Genomic DNA, 26,831 nt, shown 5'->3' on the forward strand with positions numbered 1-26,831 from the left:
AGAACTGAAATGACCAGAGGGAGGGATCTACAGGCTGACAACAAGACAGCTGTGTAATGACCCATGAATTAGAGAGTGCCTTGAGAATGGGGAAAGGCACTATATAAATAAAATGCATCATTATTATATTAGTTTTTTAAGAAGTATTAAGCAACAGAACTGAAATAAGAATTGTTACTGTAGTCTAACTTAGGGTGTCTAACTTAATCATTCATTAAATTTACTTCTCAAATTGTGCTAAAAAAAGGAACAGCTTTTAAGTATCTAAGGCATAAGATAATGAGACAGCATGTGTCATGTCTTTAGGATGCAATGCAGAGGAAATAAACAACAAAAAAAAACTTGAACAGGCACAGAAGAACAATTACACAGCAATAGCAACAGACAGAGGGTCTGTCTCGAAGGAGTGACATAAATACCATAAAGGAGTGACATAAGTCACCTACCACACACAACTGAAAGTACGCTCGCCAAAAAAAATGTTGTCGCCTCACCTACCACTTGGATGGTTAATTGGAAGGTTGTCACTCCTTTGAAATTTGTATCTGAGGTTTCACTCCTTTGTTATATCACTCCAATGACATGTCACTCCTTTGAATAGGACCACACACAGAAACAAAGATGTTTAAGAAGAGATGACATGATTGTTTGTAGCAGGCACCTTTCTGCATGTGTAGCAGTAACCCACCTGGTCTGTTAAAATATACTACTGTAGTGCATAGGAAATATAGGACAAAATAAGATATTTACTCTGCAGTGCTGATCAATATATACCTTTTTACAGTAGTTCAGGTCAGGATAGTGCAAAAAAAATAAAAAAGGCAACTGGAGGTGCAAGTCCACTTTTAAGATATGTACTTTCATTTCATTGTTTACCCCAGTCTTCAAATAGCAATGTTAAACACTCGAAAGATCTTTCCTACTGGTTGAGGAGGTGTATGACTTTCTATAGCTGATGGAGATAAACGTTTATTATTTTAGATCTAAATGAAAAAATGAGCTGGACAAAACTGGTTTAAAAACTGGGCTGTACATTTATTAAGACTTTATGCTGGCTCCCTTATATTTATTGACCAATGCCTGTATTTGGGCAGGTGAATAATTCAGCAGGACTGGAGAAGTACATAAGTATGCACTGCCACATTGGGTACCTTGCTTCGAAAATGCTTTTAAATGAAAGGGCCTAGTTAATTGCAAATGGAGAGTCTGCCTTTTGTTGGAGTTTGTTATTTTCTGCATGATTTCTTCTCAGCAAACTAAAGGCTAACCTAACTAACTCAGGCCATCACAATACCTGAAAGGTGTGTTACAATTATAATGCGTATAAAGGAAAGAAAATTGCTAAAGTTAAACTAAAAAAGCTTAGAAATTTTATGAGGAGAACTGCTGAGCAGGCATATTCAAAACAAGCACATTTCATTCAGTGTTTTTCTGTTTTCTAACATTATGCTTCATTTAGGACGTTAGCACTTCTGGTAAAAACAAATGAAACTGACAGGTTGGTGAACTGCTACAAGGATTTCTTAGCTGAAATGTAATGGGGCACTGAAGCAGTGCATCCATAATGGTGAGTCCTCAAAGTATTAACCCAGGGTCACTTCTCAGGCAAGTCGTACAGTGGTTTATGACAGGTTATTCCAACAAATTAACCCTAATACTCAGATTAAGCAAACATTCTCATTTAGTTGAAATCATACTAGTACTACCAACATCTGATGCCCATAAGAAATGTGCATTTTCTGTTGAAAATCTAAACAATCCAAAGAAAGTAATGTACTTAGTGTAGCAACCTTTGAGGATTTAGACAGTACTTTAATTGAAATATATCATCTGGAAGCATATTTGAAGTGTAGGCTTTCCCCCAGCAACAGGAAGCACGGAAAAAACTAACACTGACATGCTAAGGAAGGGTGTAACACTGGTTCATACTATGAAGAATAAATATAATATACAGTGCAACCTAGGATTGTGAGTAACTTGGTTTGCGAGTGTTTTGCAAGACGAGCTAAAATTTTTAATAAATTTTGACTTGATGATGAACAAACAATGTCTTGCAATACGAGTAGTACGTATACGCTTTGTCTGCCAAGTGCCACTTGATCACAACTGAGCTGATGGTTCTTCTCTCTCTCGCTGCGGGATTGTGGGTAATCATCTCCCATTCTCTGTCTGAGTTGGCGTGCCACACTCATATAGTCAACATCCGTACTAGCGTACACGAAGCTGAGTCTCAGTACTTTCGCAACACCAGCTTTATTCAGCTTGAAACAGGAACAGCGCAGTTATTTATTGTAGCGGGATCTGCCACTAACTATACACAGACACAGAATTCAGACAGGGTCGGGACCAAGTAATACTGTGCCCTGTGCATTTTTAATGTTCCTGTATTACCCATCAACGGCAGACGCTTATAGCATGTCCGCGATCTTTTCGGATTTGCTCTTACGGCGAACTGCTACAGAGATTGGAGCCTGTGGTTGCTTCGGGACGTTATTCTGTCTGTCGTCCTGTTTGGTGGAATCCCAAAAGAGTTTAGAAACTCACTCACACCAGCCATAATTCTTTTCAAAGGTACAGTGCAGGTTAATTTGTTTTATTTATTTTTACTTTAAATTTTTTATTAATTTTTGTATGAATAGTTTTGGGTTGTGGAATGAATCATCCGAGTTTCCATTATTTCTTATGAGGAAACTCGCTTCGATATACGAGCGCTTTGGATTACGAGCATGTTTCCGGAACGAATTATGCTCGCAAACCGAGGTTCCACTGTAATCTTATAGTTAGCTCATTCCAGCTTGTTAATAATATTAATAATGCTAAAACAGAAAGTTTAACTTGCAAATACTGCACAAAAGCCCTAGGAAAAGTCATAAAACTGGCTAGCAATCTGCAATTATTTCAATCAAAAACGGTCTGTTATAAGTAAACCTGTGCATCACTATGAAAAAATGTGTATTAAATAAAAATTCATGATATTATTTGTGAAAGAATGGGTGCAACCATGTTACTGAAAAACAAAGTTCACCTTCATGTTAAAGTTTATGTATATTTTCATACAGCAAAAAAAGATCTGCACACCATAAACCCAACTTGTTGCTTGTTAAGCATAGAATCAAACAAAATTACATTTTTGACCCAGGAAGCTTTTTTATGCAAAACCCATTGCTGATAAATTTAACAGTATTTGTAAAAGTATTGGAGTCAAGTGGAGAATTTAATTTGTTGGTACAGAAAAGCTTGTCTGCAAACTTAACATCCACAAAACCAAAGAACTGCTACTGACTTTCACTGCATCGAAGGGCCTCTACTGCAGGTGTCTATTCTGTGAGTATATGTAGAAGTAGTCCATTGCTATAACATGTAGGGTCCACATCAATAGCAGGCTGAACTGGTCTAGTAGCACAAATGGACTATGTAAGAAAAGAACAGAATAAGACTTTTTTTTCTCTTATGAGACTGCAGGAGATAGAGGCAGTGGAGAAAATTAAGACAAAACTGATGGTTATTAAGAACAATGCTACATATCCTCTATCTGGCACACTACTATTGAGGACTTTTAGGCAACATGATTTAACAGATGTGTGCCAAGAAATGCTGCTCATCTATACCTACCACAGTATGATTTTAAAATGCTTCACAGTGACGGCTCTTTTATCTTTGGTTAAGTCAGAAGTTTTCTTCTGTAATAATTCTGTTGGGTTTGCTATCTTTCTCGAACTTCAGTAAAGGCAAAATTTACCCCTTATGACAAATAACGTAGTCTCTCTATATAAAAGTCAGAAACAGATTCACACATTGGGAAATAATTTTATCTTTATTTAGCTCCTTTTTACAACACATGGTATGTACATGCAAGTGTTCTAACATTCAGCTGAAAAATATACATATGGGTTTCTTGATAGAGATATATTCCCCTGTATCAAGATTTTTTTGGTCAGAAATGTATAGATATCATCTTTCCTGCGTCAACGACTCATACATGAAGAATAACTAGGTCTATGTTAAAAATATGCAAGAAACCTGCAGCATCTCTCATTCCGCAGGATGTTTAAAGAAACTTAATTTGAAATTTAAATATATACAATAGACTACTTAACACACAGGTCTGCTCAGGCTAACTTGTAACAAGTGCAATTTTAATACATGTCTGAAGCAGGTTTCTAAGGTGGGAGTTAGAAAGTTGTAAGACAAATTGTTAATCTTGCACAATTCTGGGACAAGCACTGTCTATAACAGCTAGGCTGGTAAGCCTGAGGTGCATGTGGTAGCTGGATGAGGCACCAATGTCCCTTTGGGGAGAAAGGATCATGGGAGTTCCAATAACCAAGGTCATATTTATATATCTTTTTTTCTGTGGATCACACCAGGGAGAATTAAAGTGTTAAGAACTAGATAAATACATCTATTATCAGAAATCAGTGTACTGCAGCTCTCTGGGCTTATTCTATAGTAGGCTACTTGAAATATGCTGTTTTATACCTACAAGTACATCACTTTAAAATGCAGTTATTTTTGCTTGCTGTCTTTCTGTCTTCACTAGCTATATCAAGCTTTGCCATCCATTGAAAGAAGGGTGTAATACTGGATGGGTGCAATTTGCTTATGCGCAACAAAGATATGAAAATGGATAAATAAATGATTTTATGTATACATGTAACTTGTAAGCTTAAACACTTGTTGCATTAGTACAAGTACATGTATACTTATATAACTCTTTATTCAATTAAATAACACATTTAAGCAGAAGATACTTCATTAAACACCATATTCGGAGTAAATTGCCTTGTCTTCATTAGAAATTTCTTTTCCTTGCTTTCTGTGTAAAGAACTTTTAAGTTTTGCTATTATGGTTGCTGTATACTGAGTAAAATATACAGCACTTGGCAATGTGAAAAAACTAAAAACTGACCATAACAAACAAATACCAAAAATATCTCAAGCCTCCCATGCAATGGTGATACAGGAAATGGCACAAGTGCTAGAAAGCCAAAATGCAGTATGAAAATGAATGAAGCAACACAGTTATAACCACATCCATCTGCATTAGCCTTAAAATCTGTATGCTTTTCACAGAAGTCCAAACTGGAGTTTCTAGTGTGTGTTTATTACTATTTACAGGTGCTGGTCATAAAATTAGAATATCATGACAAAGTTGATTTATTTCAGTAATTACATTCAAATAGTGAAACTTGTGTATTAGATTCATTCATTACACACAGTCTGATGTATTTCAAATGTTTATTTCTTTTAATTTTGATGATTATAAACTGACAACTAATGAAAGTCCCAAATTCAGTATCTTGGAAAATTAGAATATCAATTAAGACCAATGCAAAAAAAGGATTTTAGAAATGTTGGCCAACTGAAAGGTATGAACATGAAAAGTATGAGCCTGTATATTTAGTTGGGGCTCCTTTGGCCTGGATTACTGCAGCAATGCTGCGTGGCATGGAGTCGATCAGTCTGTGGCACTGCTCAGGTGTTATGAGAGCCCATGTTGCTCTGATAGTGGTCTTCAGCTCTTCTGAATTGTTGGGTCTGGCGTATTGCATCTTCCTCTTCACAATACCCCATAGATTTTCTATGGGGTTAAGGTCAGGCGAGTTTGCTGGCCAATCAAGAACAGGGATACCATGGTCCTTAAACCAGGTACTGGTAGCTTTGGCACTGTGTGCAGGTGCCAGGTCCTGTTGGAAAATGAAATCTGCATCTCCATAAAGTTCGTCAGCAGCAGGAAGCATGAAGTGCTCTAAAACTTCCTGGTAGACGGCTGTGTTGACCTTGGACCTCAGAAAACACAATGGACCAACACCAGCAGATGACATGACACCCCAAACCATCACTGACTGTGGAAACTTTACCCTGAACCTCAAGCAACCTGGATTCTGTGCCTCTCTTCCTCCAGACTGGGACCTTGATTTCCAAAGGAAATGCAAAATTTACTTTCATCAGAGAACATAACTTTGGACCACTCAGCAGCAGTCCAGTCGAGACGCTTCTGACGCTGTCTCTTCTTCAAGAGTGGCTTGACACAAGAAATGCGACAGCTGAAACCCATGTCTTGCATACGTCTGTGTGTGGTGGTTCATGAAGCACTGACTCCAGCTGCAGTCCACTCTTTGTGAATCTTCCCCACAGTTTTGAATGGGTTTTGTTTCACAATCCTCTCCAGAGTGCGGTTATCCCTATTGCTTGTACACTTTTTTCTACCACATCTTGTCCTTCCCTTCGCCTCTCTATTAATGTGCTTGGACAGAGAGCTCTGTGAACAGCCAGCCTCAATAGCAATTACCTTTTGTGTCTTGCCCTCCTTGTGCAAGGTGTCAATGGTCGTCTTTTGGACAACTGTCAAGTCAGCAGTCTTCACCATGATTGTGTAGCCTACAGAACTCGACTGAGAGACCATTTAAAGGTTTTTGCAGGTGTTTTGAGTTAATTAGCTGATTAGAGTGTGGCACCAGGTGTCTTCAATATTGAACCTTTTTGCAATATTCTAATTTTCCAAGATACTGAATTTGGGACTTTCATTAGTTGTCAGTTATAATCATCAAAATTAAAAGAAATAAACATTTGAAATACATCAGTCTGTGTGTATTGAATGAATCTAATATACAAGTTTCACTTTTTGAATGGAATTACTGAAATAAATCAACTTTGTCATGATATTCTAATTTTATGACCAGCACCTGTACATAATCTGTATATTTATTTCTGCGCATGCTATATAAGAAGTTAATTTTCAGAAGGTTAATCAGCTGTGCACATATATTTCTTGGGAATATACAAACAAGGTTCAAATCTGTGAAATCTAAAGGCCATCTGTGACCCGTAAACAGATATACAGTAGGGAATTTTGTAAAGTACAGCACAGCTTGTGCTTTAAAATGTATAACATTAAAAAAACATAAAAGTAATTTCTGTGGCTGAATTGCATTACGGAGTACCTTTGTTTAATAGCATAACAGCCTCAAGAGAATTAATTAAAAAATATACACACACACATACACAGATAAAATGACTCATTCACCGATTTACTCACTCATCAACAAAACCACTACTTTGCATTTAGTTAAAGCTGAAATTTGGCAGGATGGAACATCTAAGTGTGCAAGTATCCACTAACAAAGGACATTTTGATGTATCAGTATTTTGGGATGAACTACCACCACACAACTGAAAAAATAAATATCATAAAATCTCAAAAATATTTAGAGACTTGTCTAAAATTTGGTGACATTACAGAAAAAAGAATTAGCTGACACTTTCTTTGATACATTTTTTTTATTTGTAAATAATTATTAATATTATGCTAACTTGTACATTCTTGGAGGCTATCAGAGCATGGTTTATGCAAATAAACGACGTAGAAGAAGTGATTGAGGAGTCTTGTGAATAGCACTAGTAACTAACAGGGATGGATGAATGAAGATCAGGTGGTGTTCTTGACAGGAAAAATATCATATTGTAAAATAGAAAGAGAAAGTACAGCAAACCTCAAAGAAGAAGCAAAGTATCAATGATTAGGAATCACTGTTTTTTGCTGTTGACTATTCGCTCAAACTACTAAACCCCAACACACCCCCGCCCCCAACTCTTATCCCGGCAATCTTATCCCGTGCATACACTGAGATTTTCAGAAATCATGGGCAAATGGCTACTCATACTGCACGATAAGTTGTAAACATGCGCAAACGCATTTGGTCCAACTGACATGTGGGTTGACATGTCCGATTAACAGTGGGTGCTCAGATTATATGTACATGACCACAATGGATTTTTTCCATTCCCAAAAAAAAAAAAATATCAGAATGGCCTCAGGCTTTACAAAATTTCAACAAAGAACAGAACTGCATTCCTGACTCTTTCCGTACTGTGCTCTGAAAGTACATTACAAAGAAAAGAAAAAGTTGTAAATGAATAGGCAGATGGTTGAGGCACAGACAATACAATCAGTCTATTTTACAGAGAGAATCTGAGGTACATAGTCTATGTAATGTACCATAATGGGTGTCTATTGTGGGATCTTCCTGTAAAGTTTTTCTAAGATGCTTTTCTCACTGGCCATTTACTTGAATATGTTTTGCCAAATGCTATTTTTATTTCTGAAGTCAAAAATGTGTATATGAGCATGTCAATGGAAATACCCAACATATTATATACTGTGATCGATGCACAACAAAATTTGATAGTGATATCAGTAAATGGGATTGTGAGATTGCCTATAACACAAGACAGCCTACTAAAATTTTTGATATGACAGAATTTATTCCAGTTGTATGAGAGCCCAATCATAAGATGCAACCAGGAATTGCAATTGCTCTCATACACCATCTTCTTTAATAAAGCCCCTGTGTGCGTCCAGGTGTCTGTGTGTGCGTGTCTTCTGGACAAGTGCGCATGTGTGGGGCCACACGGCACGTGTTCAGTCTCTTCCTGTGCAGAAAGCGAGACAGACAAGACGCACACACGGGCGCGCAAGACAAGACGCACACACGGGCGCGCGAGACAAGACGCACACACACACACACAGGTGAGAGAGACACACAGACACGAGAGACACACAGACACAGAGGCGCGCGTTTAAAAGAGACACACACGCGCGCAGGCCCGCGAGAGAGAGACACACACAGGCGCATGCGTGCATTGTTGCAATGTTATTTTTCTTGGATGTTTTTATTAAATTACGGATTTTTCAAATGTTCTTTTTTTTTCCCTGTCCTTAAAATTCATTTAAAAAAAAAAAAGTGTTTTTAGCGAGCGGGTCCTAAGGCTATATAGCGCAAACTCTTGCAGTGTTAGTTTTCTCTGATGTTCAAGGTTTTCTTAGTGTTATTCAGTGTTTTTACATTTACTTTACTATTATGCTGTGCATTCAATGGTATAATTAACTATATTTGTGCTTAAAAAATTTTAAAAAATATATATTTACATACAGTTAATACGGTCTAGAACGGATTAATTGTATTTATATACAATCCTATGGGGGAAATTACTTTGGTTCATGACCAAATCGGGTTACAACCAGAGTTCTGGAACCAATTATGGTCGTGAACCGAGGTTCCACTGTATTACTGTCGGACAAAATTACAGGCATTTTACGGAAATAATACACAATACAGTGACACATATTACAGCCACATACAAGGTCCCTTGCCATTTAATATAGACTGTTCCTACTAATGTTTATGCACTACTGTTCTAGCGCCCGTTATTATAACGGGCTTAATGTCTAGTGTTTAATAATAGCTGATGACACAACTAGTTAAACATAACACAAACAGCAGACACCTTAAGGAAATGTTTAATTTACAGTTTTGTTAAGCTGTCTTACATTGTTGCCACTTGGAAAAATGTTTAACAGCTGTTAAACTTAATGACCCACAAGAACAAACTTAGGTACAACTAAAGAACCCCAGTGTACTTTATAACAAACACTTGGTTTAAGTATCTATCAAGCTGTTCAGAACACACAGCTTCCTCCTCTTTGCGCGCCCTTGCTACATTATGGCATCAGCTCTTTGTCCATTCGTGTCAGAAACTTTCAATACCCACATTCAGACTCAAACTGAAGGCTTTTCTCTTCACCTTACAATAGAATGTAAAAGGCCACCAATGCAAAATATTAACAGGCAGGGATACTTAATTTTCTGTCTGCAAGTTACCACTGACCAAAGCCCTCCATGTTCATAACAGATTTAAAACAATCATTACTACAAAAATGTAGTTAATGTGCTGTATATAATAAAGAATATATTCTATGTATAACACATTTTTCTCTTTTTCTTCTTTGACTGGTTGGTATGGTTGCATTTAGTGCTTTGTGTAAGCTTTTAAAAGTACAAAGAAAAATAAAAACTGATTAATTAGCAGTTCAAAACAGATGAATCATTTGATAGCTTAATTGTAGAACTAACCTTGAGGTTTCACACAGTTTACTGCATTTTTCAATAGTTAGCAAAATAGTATATAAATTACATTTCTTTGTACAAATATTTTGTATATAGCCCATGCGGTGCTCCATGAATATTTTATAGTTTAAATGGGCATAAGTGGAGGCAGATTTAAAGCCAGTTTTCATAACATAAAAGCATGAAAGTAGCCAAGCTGAAAGGCTATATGTTTAAAAAGTACAAAACATGTCAGCACTAGGGCTGTCAAATTATACAAAAATTAGGGTTTGAACACCCATATTAAAAAATAAATATTCAAATTAAGTTGAAGGTAGGCTAAAGGTTCTAAATGCTAAAATATGTACTTAACATGCCTTTATATGCTTCATTATTATTAACATTTAATACAACGCTTATGACTTGTGCATTGATGCAGCCTTCACTTGGAAAACACAGCCATTTATAATACTGTACTTTCTGTGTATGAAAAATGACATGACCAAAGAGAAAAGTGGAACTGGGACTCTTCCCATGTCTGTAATGTATAAATGAAACCACACGCAATCAGTCACAATTACTTAAACACATTAAGCACGCTCATTATAACCTGACCCCTTGTAGCCCTCTGCTCTGCATCAGGTACTTCCATCAAAAATCTTATGTTTTTGTGAAGTACAATTAGTTATAGACTTTAAAAAAAAAAAAATCACAATATATTAAATTTTTACATCCCTTTTTTACACAACAATGTTAAAAAAATAATATAATCTATGAAAGCATTTAATTGCATCCTATTATTGCTGTTATTATTTAATTTGACTCATTGTTAAAAATGTAGTTTAAAAAAGTAACAACTATCGCTTTGATGAAGTAACAAAAAAAACGTTAAAATACTTCAACTTTCCAATCAGATAACCAAGTCACTGAACAATGCTTCAATGCTACACCATGTGTATATTTTCTAACTTGTTGGATTTTAATTTCTAAGTGACTGCTAGCCTTTAATTGTTTATTACACAAACATCTCTATTGTATGGTGCAGTCAAAATGTAATATTAAATCCTGGTGGCTCCAGCGAAGAGTATGAAACATTTTCAATTTTTCCTTCGGGTGCATTCCAAACTGACTTTTCAAAAATACACATTACCTCATGTGTGGCTTTTTCTATAAATGTACTTTCCCAAAATCATTAGCAAGGCAAACCAGACAAGGCATTCTATTACTCTAAAAAGATTTTAATTCTGGGGTATTCCCAGGTGTTTCTAAGCAACATGAAAAAACAACTCTTTTATATTGCCCTGTACTTGCATTTTAGTGTTTGTTAATGAGCACACCAACATAACCCTATTCTCCATCCTATACACGCAAAAACATGACAATCTTCAGCCTATAATCAACCTGAGCTGATCAAAAACAACTTTACTTTAAAAAAAATGAACTTACCAGCAGAGAGATTTTGTTTAAATAATACTTTAGCGTGCTTTCCCCATTTGGCATGAGAATATATTAAAAAAAAGTTAGCTATAGAGCAGTAAGACACTGCTCAAGAGGTGAATGAAACAAATGGCTACCTTCAAGCTTAATCAAGTGAAAAATACAACTTACCAGCTTTGTATGCTATAGAATTAGACACAGAAACTGATTTCTTGTAGCAAACATATACACTGGATCCCCACTGTAACAAAGAAAAAAAAATCAAATAATTGATTTCACATTTCATTATTTTTCTATTAAAACAATTATAAAATACATTACAATTGTTAATATTACAGTTTACAAAAGAAAGAACAAAATAACAAGCCACAGGTATTGGGCAGCACAGACGCCACAATGATCTCACCATTAGCAATCAAAAAATAAATTGCATATGGGCAGGGCAAGTATAGGGGAAAGTTATAGCTGTTAAAACTCTCAGTCTTGTGATTATATTACATAATTATAATTACATGTACACTGTACTTGGTTTGTTTTGCGGCTAAAGACTGCAATAGTTTTAAACACGAAGTACACTGCTGCTTAGGCCATTCATTTTTTTTTGTAATGTCCACCTGCAGAAGATGCATTCCAAGATTTCAGTTCTTTATAAGAACCTCTGTTATTGGAGATAGATTTAACAAGTATATACAGTGGTGTGAAAAACTATTTGCCCCCTTCCTGATTTCTTATTCTTTTGCATGTTTGTCACACAAAATGTTTCTGATCATCAAACACATTTAACCATTAGTCAAATATAACACAAGTAAACACAAAATGCTGTTTTTAAATGATGTTTTTTATTATTTAGGGAGAAAAAAAATTCAAACTTACATGGCCCTGTGTGAAAAAGTAATTGCCCCCCTGTTAAAAAATAACCTAACTGTGGTGTATCACATCTGAGTTCAATTTCCATAGCCACCCCCAGGCCTGATTACTGCCACACCTGTTTCAATCAAGAAATCACTTCAATAGGAGCTGCCTGACACAGAGAAGTAGACCAAAAACACCTCAAAAGCTAGACATCATGCCAAGATCCAAAGAAATTCAGGAACAAATGAGAACAGAAGTAATTGAGATTTATCAGTCTGGTAAAGGTTATAAAGCCATTTCTAAAGCTTTGGGACTCCAGCGAACCACAGTGAAAGCCATTATCCACAAATGGCAAAAACATGGAACATTGGTGAACCTTCCCAGGAGTGGCCGGCCGACCAAAATTACCCCAAGAATGCAGAGACGACTCATCCGAGAGGTCACAAAAGACCCCAGGACAACCTCTAAAGAACTGTACACCTCACTTGTCTCAATTAAGGTCAGTGTTCACGACTCCACCATAAGAAAGAGACTGGGCAAAAACGGCCTGCATGGCAGATTTCCAAGACGCAAACCACTGTTAAACAAAACGAACATTAGGGCTCGTCTCAATTTTGCTAAGAAACATCTCAATGATTGCCAAGACTTTTGGGAAAATACCTTGTGAACTGATGAGACAAAAGTTGAACTTTTTGGAAGGCAAATGTCCCGTTACATTTGGCGTAAAAGGAACACAGCATTTCAGAAAAAGAACATCATACCAACAGTAAAATATGGTGGTGGTAGTGTGATGGTCTGGGGTTGTTTTGCTGCTTCAGGACCTGGAAGGCTTGCTGTGATAGATGGAACCATGAATTCTACTGTCTACCAAAAAATCCTGAAGGAGAATGTCCGGCCATCTGTTTGTCAACTCAAGCTGAAGCAATCTTGGGTGCTGCAACAGGACAATGACCCAAAACACACCAGCAAATCCACCTCTGAATGGCTGAAGAAAAACAAAATGAAGACTTTGGAGTGGCCTAGTTAAAGTCTTGACCTGAATCCAATTGAGATGCTATGGCATGACCTTAAAAAGGCGGCTCATGCTGGAAAACCCTCAAATAATGCTGAATTACAACAATTCTGCAAAGATGAGTGGGCCAAAATTCCTCCAGAGCGCTGTAAAAGACTCACTGCAAGTTATCGCAAACGCTTGATTGCAGTTATTGCTGCTAAGGGTGGCCCAACAAGTTATTAGGTTCAGGGGGCAATTACTTTTTCACACAGGGCCATGTAAGTTTGGATTTTTTTCCCCCTAAATAATAAAAACCATCATTTAAAAACTGCATTTTGTGTTTACTTGTGTTATATTTGACTAATGGTTAAATGTGTTTGATGATCAGAAACATTTTGTGTGACAAACATGCAAAAGAATAAGAAATCAGGAAGGGGGCAAATAGTTTTTCACACCACTGTAGATGTGCAGAATACTGACCTGGAAGGTGAAGAGGGAGATTTGGCCAGATGTCTCCTTCCTTGGCCACCCAACAACACCACTGCCATGCAAAATTACTCTTGTACTCTATCTCCCAACCTGAATTAATGCTATGTTAGACAGTTTATTTAACTCTACATATAAGGATGGTATGGCAACAAGACATTTTCTCAGTCCTCCTATTACATGCCATTCCATTTTAATGACATTTCTTTGGTTTAAAAAACTAATTAAGAAACCCAACTTATATTTTTCCCATTGATTATATACTATATCACACAAGTTCTATGCCATAGGTCTCGTCTCTAACCCATACTGTTATTACTGTCTTTGACAGTACCAGGCACCTTTCTACAAGCTTTGTGAATGCCCTTCCGTTTTAGCTTTCTGGTCTAGCATTTGGCTTCCATTCTTTCCATTAATACTCCTAATAATATAATCTGGCCTTCAATTCTCATTCACCCAGCAGAGTCAGTTTGCCTTAGGAACAACATCTAAGAAAGTAGCCCTAATCTGATATGGGAATTCTAATTCCCCTCTCTTTCTCTCTGGAAGTGCAACTTTTTTAAAACTTGATCCTCCTGGACCTTTTAATATTAAGGGTGGTGTGTGGCTGGTCAATTCTACAACTCTTTCTCTTAACTTTATTTACTGCTTCCATCTGGTTGGGCTGGACAATGTTGCTGTGTCCTGTTCACTGGACTGCTCCAGTCTCTATTCTTAAACACTACCCTGCACCCCGTGGTTAAGTAGTGAGGGGAACAGACATTAGTTTTCAGGTGGGTAACTTTTTTTTTAATAGCATTTCTGCCTTCGTACTTCCTAACAAAAGTTGATAGAGAAAAAAAAAAAAAGTTCAGGAGGTGAACAGGTTTAGGAATAACATCTCTGAATTACTAATTAACTACATTTTAACAACAAGAAATACACGTTCTCTCTGCCTTTTAAAAAAACGTCAAAGCACTTACAAATCATTTAGAAAACTAGTTCTCATGTAAAAAGTAATTTTCTTGTTTGTATTTAAATTATATCATAAAATACTGTAATCTGAGTTTTAACTATAGTATATTTGTTAATAAGAAAGTAATTTAAGGATTAAATGTTTTACACATATAGTGAGGAGGCTGCCTCACAGGAAATAAGCACACCACCAGGCTAGCATTAGGCAGCCATTGAGAGTGCTGTATGGTATTTCACCTTCCTCACAGAGTCAAACCTACACTGGCAATAGAAAACATTTTACTACTGTAATTCAATATCAGCAAACCAGCATGAGGTGCTACCTTTACACAAGTGCTCCATGTATAAAGTTATCTACAAATTCATCCTAATAGATCCCTGTGAACAATTATTCCGATTACAACCTTGATATCATCATTAAAAACTTAGTACTTAAAAGTTAAACCCCACAATGAGACAATGAAAAAGTTAACATTTTAATACCACTAAAAAGTGCCAAACCCTTTTGTGCTATGTAAATATTTTAATTTCTAAATGGCTAGTTATTGTGCCAATTTTAAAATATGAACATAAAATGATGACTAAATCTGAAACTTGCCAACAAGCCAAGTGATTGTCCGACTCAAAAAATGTGAGGATTAATCATCCTTACTTGTAACACTTGCTTAATTTTCTCCACTGAAGCCTCTCACGGTTCATAATTCTACTATGCATCAACATGTTTCTGGAAAAATTTTTATTTTAAATTCACTACTGTGGGGGGACTAGATTCGAATGGCATATTTTCTTCACCCCTGCACCCCTTAAGGTACTGAGGAAGAGTACTATGAGCTAGCTGCTATGAGACTGCATCTTTACTGAAATATTAAAGTGGTACTACTACACTCCTCACATTAAAGTTCAGAATACACTTTCTCAAGTCTAGTGAATTTATCCATTTAATTTGTAAGATAGCAAAGAAACCGATCAATCTTATCACTGTAATAGAAACTTATTGTGAATACACTGACAATCATTTCTTGTCATGATATTTGCTTTTAGACCATATAAGTAATTATGTGTGCTGAAGAGAGCCGAGTAGCAGGCAGACTCAAGCATTTAGGACGGGTATGCAATGTGAAAATTCCAAGAGCACTTCTCTCTAGAGGCCTGATAGATACTTTGGCTGATCTTTGTAACATCATTGACAAAGCATACTGTACGAAAATGTCCAACAAAATGTCTCTGAGATCATATTCTGCCAGAAAAACTATGCGGCTCATTTTGAAGGCACAGTATTAACACTAGAATTACCAGAGCCTACGAAAAAATTTGTAAATCCTTCCCACCTTAAATCGCTTCTTAAACCCATTCACACCTTTCCGCCAGCATCTTTTGTCTCATCTAAAGCTGCTGATAAAAAGCCGACTGTTCCATCCCCCCACAGCTGCAGAACGTGCACGAACTTCTCCCAGCTCATGCCTTGATTGATTATCTGGGAGTAAAGTGGAATTTTAGAGTAGAAATAACAGATCGTTATTTGGAACACACGCATTTCATGTGTGTTCCTTTTCTACAGTAATCTGTGTAAACACATTGTTAAAACAGAAACATTTTTTATATTCTAGTAGTAGATGACAAAATGTAGGCATAAACTATATAATGTATGAAGCCTGAAGTCCAAATATCAAAGAAACACTTTCACAAAAAGTACAAATATAACACAATTGCGCTTTTATTCAAAAATATAACTGCAGAAAAAAAAGCCGCCTTAACAGGCGACATTGACACCTATTATGACCGCCTTTGTGGCACAATAGAATCGGCTGCGGACTGAGAATCAAATGGTTGTGAGTTCGATCCTGCACCACACCATTTTGAGAAGTAAACTCCTCTTATTCTTACTATTTTAGAATAAAAACATACATTTGATTTGAGTCTGTAACAGCCGGTGTAATTTATGATACAGTACTTGTAAAAGGTTAGCTTTTTTATTTTTATTAGTCAGTTTTATTATCTCAGCCGCGTTCACGAGCCCAAACACACCCCACACCAGCATTTGACACTGCTGTTTTCACATAGACACGCTATAACAGAGGTAAACTCAGCTCCCTTTTACGTCGGAGTAAGAATGCACATCGCACTTTTGCCATCGCTGTACTTTGTATATGGGAAGCTCTGCATTTTACTTGTGCCTTTACGCTGTATGCTTAGTAAATAAATAAAGGTAAATAACATTCGAAAGCAATGCTCCAATGTAGAACGCAAGCGACTCTACACGCTAGTGTTTAGATCTGGACGGTGTATGTGCCTCAAAAAAAAAAAAAACAACTGTATTCTCTTACCATTGCTTGCAGACTAAAGTGTCTTTAGGCTTTACGGAAGCAAACAAATAAAGATAAATTGCGTCCGCCCTTCCTACACTTACGACATGTGTACTTGTTGCAGTTTACACACCTCTCTGTGCTATGGCTTCTATTACACTGAATGAGCACCTGACACTGTACTGTACTTTCTTCCCTGTGGGAAGCTGAGGTCTTAGAACTGAAGCTTATTGATGCTGCATCATCTTTTCTTTTTCCATCGCCTTTTCCTGTAAGAAGCGTTGTACACACTTCTGTCTATGCTGTGGTTTCTATTACACACCTCAAAGAAAGAGACAATATATGTAAAAAAACATCATTACACTAATGCAATATTATTTGAAAACGAATACCGTCAGATTGGGTTTGAATTTATGCTGGCGCTATTACTTCAAGTCAGATCAGGAGCTTATTCAGTGCGTGCAAGAACATGCAGGTGGCCAGCTGCTGTGTGCTACATGCAACATGCTGGCGGTGATCAATACACATTTTAAAAAAAGCTTGTGATAGTACAAGCAACCGGCCACCTGCGTGCTGCTGCCGCACTGAATAAGCTTATGCCTTCTGGTGCACGATGTCAGCACAGCAGCGGAATAAAAAGAAGGAGACAAATACATGTGACATTTTGAAGAAATCATTTTATGACCTGAATAGTACCAATCAGAAAACATCGTTGCACTAATGCAATATTATTTGAAAACGAACAGCGTCAGATCAGCTGCCATACTTTCACAGCTGATCTGATGCTGTTCGTTTTCAAATAATATTACACTGTATGCACTGTATATTTGTCGCTTATTCAGTGCGTGCAAGAACATGCAGGTGGCCAGATGTTGTGTGCTACAACATGCTGGGGGTGATCAACGCATTTTTTTAAAAAAGAAAGAGACAAATGTGTGTCGTTTTGAAGAAATCATTTTATGACGCGATTTATCTTTATTTATTTACTTACTTCCTAAAGCCTGACATGATTAAAAATGTGTGTAATGCCACGAAAAGTGCCTGCTGACACTTTAGTATGCAAGCAATGGTATGTGCATTCTTGCTCCGATATAGAAGGGAGCTGAGTTAACTCTGTTACAGCGCGTCTATGTAAAAACAGCAGTGTCAGATGCGGGGGTGGGGTGCGTTTGGGCTCGTGAGCGCGGCTGAGATAATAAAACTGACTAATAAAAAATAAAAATAAAAAAGCTAACCTTTACAAGTATCATAAATTGCACCGGGTGTTACAGACTGAAATCAAATGCATGTTTTTATTCTGAAATAGTAAGAAGAAGAGCAGTTTACTTCTCAAAACGGAGAGGTGCAGGATCAAACTCACAACCTTTTGATTCTCAGTACGCAACTGATTCTATTGCGCCACGAAGCCAGTTATAATAAACAGGTGTCAATGTGGCATGTTAAGGTGGCTTTTTTTTCTGCAGTTATATTTTTGAATAAAAGCGCAATTGTTGTGTTATATTTGTACCTTTTGTGTAAGTGTTTCTTTGATATTTGGACTTCATGCTTCATACATTATATAGTTTATGCCTACATTTTTTCATCTACTACTAGAATATAAAAAACGTTTCTGTTTTAACAATGTGTTTACACAGATTACTGTAGAAACAGAACACACATGAAATGCGTGTGTTCCAAATAACGATCTATTATTTCCACTCTAAAACTCCACTTCACTCCCAGATAATCAATCAAGGCATGAGCTGGGAGAAGTTCGTGCACGTTCTAAATTAGTGGGGGGATGGAATAGCCGGCTGCTTGTAGCTTCTCTTTATCAGCATATTTAAAGGACAAAGGACGCTGGCGGAGAGGTGTGAAGGGATTTAAGAAGCAAATTAAGGTGGGACGGATCTACGAGTTTTTTCGTAGGCTCTGGTAATTCTAGTGTTAAATCACAGGGTAAACAAAGAACAGTGTACTTGACACGTATGGCGATATAGTAATTGGAAACACAGAGGTCCAGAGAACTTTTTTTTTTTTTTTTTAAACCAATAATTCTGTGTTACAAATTTTTTTTTATTCAACAGAACTTTAAAATCTTGAGAAACTCAGGTAAAGTTTTCAACAAAGAAAAAAAATTAAATCCAGTATATGCTTTCTCCTGGAAAACAGAGCAAGCTAACATGACATTCATCATTACTGATCACCTAATTTTTGTTTTTTGCTTTTAAGAAGGAATGTCTAGATCATGGCAGATAGATTTTTGGAACACTTTTAAAGCTCATTTTAGTTTAGCTCAGAGACAGGCAGCTGAGTGCTGACCTGTCACATTTAAAAAGCACCATAGACTAATGATGGGTTTAGACCCAATAAACAGATGACAACGGAGAAAACACAACAAGGAGGTAACAAAAAATAAATATTTTATTAAAGTGTACATACTTTATACATATGCAAGGGATGGATGGATTGGTGAACATGTGTTAAGACAGTTGGCAGTAAACCCAAAGCACCTAATTTTCTCATGGCTTGTTTCATTTGCCCTGGAAAATTCTTTGCAAGTGAGTCAACATGCAGTTCTTTCCATCAAGGGCTAAACCTTTCTGCTGCACTGCATATGAATGTTTCCATGGAGTGGGTTTGATTGTTTGCTACAGGTTAGAAGCTAGATGGAGGATATATTGTGTCGGAAATGTGAGGAAACTGGACCATGTGGCTGTATTATATCTTACATACAGGAAATTAGCTAGGAAGGCAAATGCTGAAGAATTGTGAGTTTACTGCATTCTTAACGTCTTTTGCATTGTCTATCCATCATGCTTGTAGCTTTTCAAGTACAGGAATAAGGAATTAAAGTCAATCCAGCTATTAACAAATGCAAGGCAGAAACAAATGTTGGATGGGAAGCTAATCCAATTCAAAACAGACACACACAAACTGGCACAGTTAAGATGCAAATCAGTCTCATGTGTAAGAAAGCTTACAATTCATCAATCAGAATAAATCTTGCATGGTTTTACTTCCTCTACTTTTAAATTCATTTGTTGTCAAGGGAAAGAAGTAAAACATTATTATGAAAGTTAATAGTTGTCAAGCAATCCCTGACTTGCCCAGATATTCAAGTGTGTTATTTGTGTGTATTAGGACATAAGGGGCCATTCAGACCAACAACACATACATTCTATTCAACCAGATTTTCCAAAATAAATTGAAGTCAAGATTAGGAGGTATCTCAAGTCCTACATCTTTACCACACTACTTGGAAATGTATTTCACATATCTAAGGGTCTTTGCATGAAGAAAACATTTTTGGGAAATCTGCCCTTACTAAGGTTCTAAACATGTCCCTATGTTCTTGTTATATTAAACAAAGTACACTAATTCCTTTCATAATTTTAAGCACTTTGATCATATCACCTCTTAATCACTGTTTGATCAAAATGAAAAGGCTCAGCTTCTTCCATCGCTCCTCATAGTTCATACCCTTTAGTCATAGAAATCAGTCTAGTCACTCTTCTATGGAATTTCTCCAATGCTGCTAACACTGTTTTTGTAATATTGAAGTCAAACTTTACACAGTATTTCAGGTGAGGCCTCCCTAGCATTATGCAACTCCACTCCCTGTGCTATATAACCAAAACGTCCTATTACCACTCTTGATCGCTTCTGTACACTTTGTAGAAGTTGATAGAAATGAGGCCACTATGACTCCTGGTTCCTTCTCATAAGGTGTACTTTCAAGTTTCAGACCTCCCATTGTGTATTCAGATCAAACATTTCTCTTTCCTTCTTGTAATACTTTAAAAAGAACAGCAGCTCCAGGACAGACCTCTGAGATTCACCACTTTCAACATCACTTAATTCCAAAGAAAAGTTCCTCTCAACCATGACCTTTTGCTTCTTGTGTTTTATACCCACCTACACACCATTTCTTAAAGTTCCAGTTGTTTTAGTTTGATGGTTAACCTTTCATGTGGTACGTTACCAAAAACCTCCTGAAAATCAAGATAAATAATATCATATGCACCCACTTATTGTGTTGTTTTGTTGCTTCTTCATGACTGCCCATATTCACTATTTGCTAAAACACCTGAACATGCTGCTCAGTATTTTTCTTAACTGCCGATATGAATGAAACTATGTATCAGCATGGTTGGTCAATAGCTACAACCATAGTAACATGAAGAAATATGAGCAACAACAGAAGACACTTATATAAAATACTAATTAATGATATCAAAAATACAAGTCTATGATAAGAAAATGAACGGTTTATTTATTAACTGAATTTAGTTTTAAAATGTACCAAAAGTAAAATACAGCATGGAACTCTGCTGTGCAATATTGTAATGAAGACATCAGCCTTAATTATGTTAGTGGAAAATAAAGTACATACTGCTGACAGATCATTCTTACAGTTTGCCTTTAATGGGGAAACACATTTTAAAAAATTAGACGATTCTATATTACTTTCTCACAGATTTACTTGTTCTCTTTATCTACAACACCACATGTGGCTTTTGTATTTCTGTCTCCAAGTCTACTGTTTACATGCTTACACACAAGGCCTATGGTTACACTTCCTTTAGTCCTCATACGTCACTCTACAACTATCTCTAAGACAACAATGTAACGTGTTAGCTGCTATGTGGCAGTTAAGAATAAAAAATGTTAAAAAAGCAATTTAACTTAAAACTTCAGTGTAAGTATATTCTTTTCTCCAATACAACAGATTAATAAAAACAGGCATTTTAAAAAGTTCAAATACAGTATGGAATCATTTTAGTTTCTGAGCATTACTTAATATGATCTTTCACTGCTATACTAATCAAAAAGCACTTTAAAAATCAATGAACATTTTTCAAAGACCAAATCCATCCATCCATCCATTTTCCAACCCGCTGAATCTGAACACAGGGGTCTGCTGGAGCCAATCCCAGCCAACACAGGGTGCAAGGCAGGAACCAATCCCGGGCAGGGCGCCAACCCATTGCAGGGCACACACACACACACACACACCAAGCACACATTGGGGACAATTTAGGACATCCAATCCACCTAACCTGCATGTCTTTGGACTGTGGGAGGAAACCACACATACACGGGGAGAACATGCAGACTCCACACAGGGAGGACCGGGAAAGTGAACCGGGTCTCTTTACTGCGAGGCAGCAGCTCTACCACTGCACCACCGTGCCGCCAAGGCCAAATCAACAACTCAAAAAAAAAAATGCATCAATAGCTGTAAGCAACAAATGGTTACAGCAATACTAGAAGGATTTATAATAATCTATGTGACTGTGAGTCTTCAAGGGTTTCCCTGCCTCTTGATTACTAACAATGATGTCAGATATAAGATTTTCCTCTTAAAACAATTTCTTCTGTGGAAGATTCGTAGAAGTACTTCATAACCCAACCACAGAAGTAATCAGCTGCTTCTTAAAACTGCTGCTGCTTATTAATAAAAAAATAATGTTTTTCTAGCTTTACTGGCCATTAAAATAAAACAGCATTTGCAAAAGCAAAAGAGCTCATTCCTTTTTGAAAGCCTAACTGATAACTAATATACTGAACACACATACACACACAGCTTCTGTGCCTGCTTATCAAATTCAGGTTTCCAGGGACCATAGCCTAATCTCTACGGTATAGAGTGCAAGGTAGGAATCAACCCATAACAGGACACACTCACAAAGCCAAACTCAATAAGCTGTACAATGGCTGACCCTGCATTCTGATCTCCAAAGGTCAAGAGAAAATACAACCTCCCCTCAGGGATTAATAAAGTATATCAAATCAAAAAAAACTCAAATCAAATAAATACCCATGCTTCTTTACTGATGGAAGATTTGGATTTTAGCAGACCAAATTTATTTTTTATGAGGAGCACACAGTATAACATGTATAGACGGTATTAGGGCTGGATGATTTTTTTGATTAGATAGTTTAATTCAAGATAATGTTTTAAAATGATATCAAAACAAGAAAAATCACAAACTTTGTTTTATCCAAATGGTACAGTTAAACAGTCAAGCAAAAATATTGGGTTTATTCAGCTGCCCATGAGTGTACAGTCAAAACATATTGTAACAATCTGGACAAAAATCTCCATAAACCAGGGTGCCACAAGAACAGAGTCCTGCAATTAGGGCTGCAGAGGTGGAGCAGGCACAGAGGAGCTGCATCAGCCTGCTCTCCATGTAAAACAGAAAGATGCCGAGAGGTGGGAATTGGGGAGGAGAACGAGACGCCAAGAACAGACACACTTTTTCAATTTGGCATGCTGGCGGGGGGGTGGGGGGTAATAGGAAAGTTCCAAAAATTAAAGAGGCTAAACAAACTAATTCAGAAGATTGGCTCTGCAGTAGGAGAGAAACTGGGCAGCCTGGAAACTGCGGCCGATCGAAGAATGTTGTCTAAACTTCAGTCTATTATCGAAAATGTTAATCACCCATTTCATGGTGTTGTGGTTGGACAGAGGGACGTTATCAGAAGTAGACTGATTAGCATAAAGTGCTCCACTGAACGTCACAGGAAATCCTTGCTCCCTACAGCCATCAGACTCTATCACTCCTCTTCTGGTCAATCATCCACACTTTTAAATGGTTTCCTTTTTTTGTAATGGATATCCCATACTTAGACATGTACCTGTATATGCTCGGAACATCCTCCTCCTCTTCTCTCATGAATAACTGTTATCAGTATGAAAAATATTTTCACTTAATGTGCAATATTATCATGAAATGTACTTCAAGCTCAGTATGCTATTACTGTCTAGTACACTAGGGATTTCGTAAGATACTTGCATGCATAGTATTCACTGTATTTCACTACCGTGTACCTGTAGAGAATGATGATTTACTGTACTTTACTTTGACATTTATATTCTATTTTTTTATTCTAAATGCTTTTATTTTTTAATATTTTCTCTTAGTGTTACTTGTACCTTTGTCTATGTATACAATTGTAACAAACAATTTCCTTCTGGATTAATAAAGTTTTCTGATTCTGATTTTCAGTTTAGATGGCGATAGTACCACAAAATAGAATGTGTTCGGGATGGTGAATTTACTGTTGAACAGAGCCTCCGAGAGAGCAACATGTAAAGCTCTCACAGACTGCTGTGACTCTGAAAAAGGAAGTTGAGAGTACAAGTTGTTATACTACAACTATTCAATTACTGATTGCTTTATTGTTTTTTATTTATTTATTTATTTTTTAAAGCAAAATGAAAAGTTTTCAAAAAGAAAATAGCAGTTAAAAGCAGCAGCACATCTAGCGAGAAAGCATGAGATGAAGTTAAAGCCTGTCCCCTACCAATAGCTCCAGAGTATTCTTTGCTAATGTTTCAGAATGGACTGCACAAGGTATACAATCCCGGTTATATATCCCATTAGACAGTGTGATTATGTTAGGAGCAGAGTGTGCCTTATCTGGGGCCAGTGGAAGAAAATGGTGAAGTTCTCCATTACTTCTTCTTACCGTGCAATGCCGGCTAGGCTACAATGAGGAGAAGCATGATGTCTGTAATGGCTGGTCGGAGGACTATCAGAGCACATTTGGAGGAAGAGGCTCCTCTACAAGTGGCTCTTGCTGGAGACCAGTAGTTACAGTAGAGGGAAGAAGATGGCTTGTATGCTCAGCAAGCTAAACCATCTGTTTCAATAAAAGAAAAAAAGTGATATTTTCTTACCATTTCGTCCAGCCCTAGATGGTATACTATTAGAAGTGTGTGCCATGAAATGGATTTGTTTACTGTTCAAATTCACAAAGGATGGATTCTGATGTATAATCAGACTGCATCACTAGTATCATCAAAAAAAAAGACAAGATTTGGAAATTTTTACTCTTTACCAGTCAGGTTCAGTTATACATTAACCCTAACTATAGTATGCAGTTCTGAAAATGTACATCCGGCTGACATTTTGAAATCTGAATGACTGATCTTCAGTGGTTCAGACATGTGGTTAAAGACACAACTGAGGACACCGCAGGAAATAAAAACACTAGGGATTTACCTAGTGATCAGCACTGATTAAAATCATCTGAATTCCACGCCAAATGACTCAGTCACTGATCAGTAAATTGGCTGATCTGAAACACCAATCTTTGGATGACGCAAGAGCCAAATTTCCCACAATACCAAAACAAAGCAAAACTTTCTTGCCAGTCTGACTGTTTTATCACACATCTACAAAAGATAACTAGTTTAAATGAAGAGAACAGCAAGCTAAACAGGTGACAATGTGGAGATCTTGAAGTATGTTATATGCAGTTGTTTTCATTTGATGGTGGATAGTACAGTAAAAGATCACCACAAAAATTGCGTAATTCCAATATTTTCCAAGCTGAAAAGCAGTGGCAGGCCTATATTATTGGGGCCCAGAAGTTTGAACTGTTATGGGGGACCCTTTCACCCTGATATATTTAGACTGAAATATCCTTAATTTGAACATTTTATTGATTTGAGGAATACAAGCAGCTATATATAGGTAAGAATCAAACAAACAAACAGTGGCAGTCAAAAGAAACACACTGCAAAAAATAATCAGGTGGAAGAAATGAAGGGTAAAGATTTGAATGTTAATATAATAATTTATTTTTTGATATTATGATTTCGTACACATTAACAATGATGGCAAGTAAATGCCTGTAAGATTTTTTATTTTGAAAAACAATTAGGACTAGAAATAACTAATTATATTTTAACTTTCATTTTAGATAATAAATGCTATTTTTATACATACAGAATATATATCTTTGAACACTTAGGCTATAAGAGAGGTAAGCTGAGGGGGGAAAAAAATTGATGAACAGTTGATTTTTAAAACCAGTCAATATTTCTATGTATAATGTTTTAAAAATTTACTTATTTAAAGGGTCATGGCGTAGCACATATGCCTAAAGAGTTCCAAAAATCTAATGGGCACTGAAGTGAAGAAACTATCATAGAGAACAGGCATAAAAGGAGGAAATTATCTAGACCAATAGTTGTTAAGGCCGCCAACATGGTGGAATTTAACTACACATTTAGAAGAATCTGGGCAGCACGGTGGCGTAGTGGTAGCGCTGCTGCCTCACAGTTAGGAGACCTGGGTTCACTTCCCAGGTCCTCCATGCGTGGAGTTTGCATGTTCTCCCAGTGTCTGCGTGGTTTTCCTCCGGGTGGTTCGGTTTCCTCCCACAGTCCAAAGACATGAATGTTAGGTGCACTAGCCATCCTAAATTGTCCCTAGTGTGTGCTTGGTGTGGGTGTGTGTGTGCCCTGCATTGGGCTGGCACTCAGCCTAGGGTTTGTTTCCTGCCTTGCACCCTGTGTTGGCTGGGATTGGCTCCAGCAGACGCCCCGTGACCCTGTAGTTGGGATATAGCGGGTTGGAAAATGGATGGATTTAGAAAAATCTAGACAAAATGGGAACTGCGCTATTCAATTATTGGATTTTTGTGCATTTTATTGTTAAACAACATTGAATCACAGTGGGTTTAATTTAAAACCTGACAGAGCTTGAGCAGTTTTCCAAGAAGAATAAGGAGAACTGTATTGTCCATATTTGTAAAAGTGACAGACAGAGAGATCTGTCCACACAGATCCCAAAGATGCGCCTAGCAAACAATGACTGCAGTGGGTGAATAATTAGGCAATCAATTATTTTGCATTTTAAATTTGTAATTAATTTAGCCCACTTTGCAAAGATCTGCCTTCACTTTGACATTAAAGAGCATTTTAGGTTAGAGAGATCAGTGATCTTAGTCATATACATTGCCCGAGTATTGTGAAATTCTTGTGCTATAGTTTTCACAAGAATTTTTGTAGTCAATAAAATACCACAAGGTGATGTACAAATACATACAGTAAATAAAGAAGAGTACCAGAAGAAAAATAAATTATGGTAAATGGCAGTAAATAAAAAGGTAGATGGCAGTACACATGTAACACAC

General features: G+C 36.9%; 1 protein-coding gene across 2 annotated transcripts in view; it reads right to left on the bottom strand.

Annotated features, from left to right (window-relative positions):
• The window catches only part of dennd4c (DENN/MADD domain containing 4C), a 222,091-nt gene that overhangs the window by 111,990 nt on the left and 83,270 nt on the right, over window positions 1–26,831 (bottom strand). For both annotated transcript variants that reach the window (XM_039758252.1, XM_039758251.1), the window contains exon 4: window positions 11,496–11,565. In XM_039758252.1, the coding sequence (XP_039614186.1) occupies window positions 11,496–11,565 (70 nt within the window). The remainder of the gene's footprint in view (window positions 1–11,495; window positions 11,566–26,831) is intronic.

The sequence above is a fragment of the Polypterus senegalus genome, chromosome 7 (genome assembly GCF_016835505.1).
Source record: "Polypterus senegalus isolate Bchr_013 chromosome 7, ASM1683550v1, whole genome shotgun sequence".
In the NCBI taxonomy this organism is placed as follows: Eukaryota; Metazoa; Chordata; class Cladistia; order Polypteriformes; family Polypteridae; genus Polypterus; species Polypterus senegalus.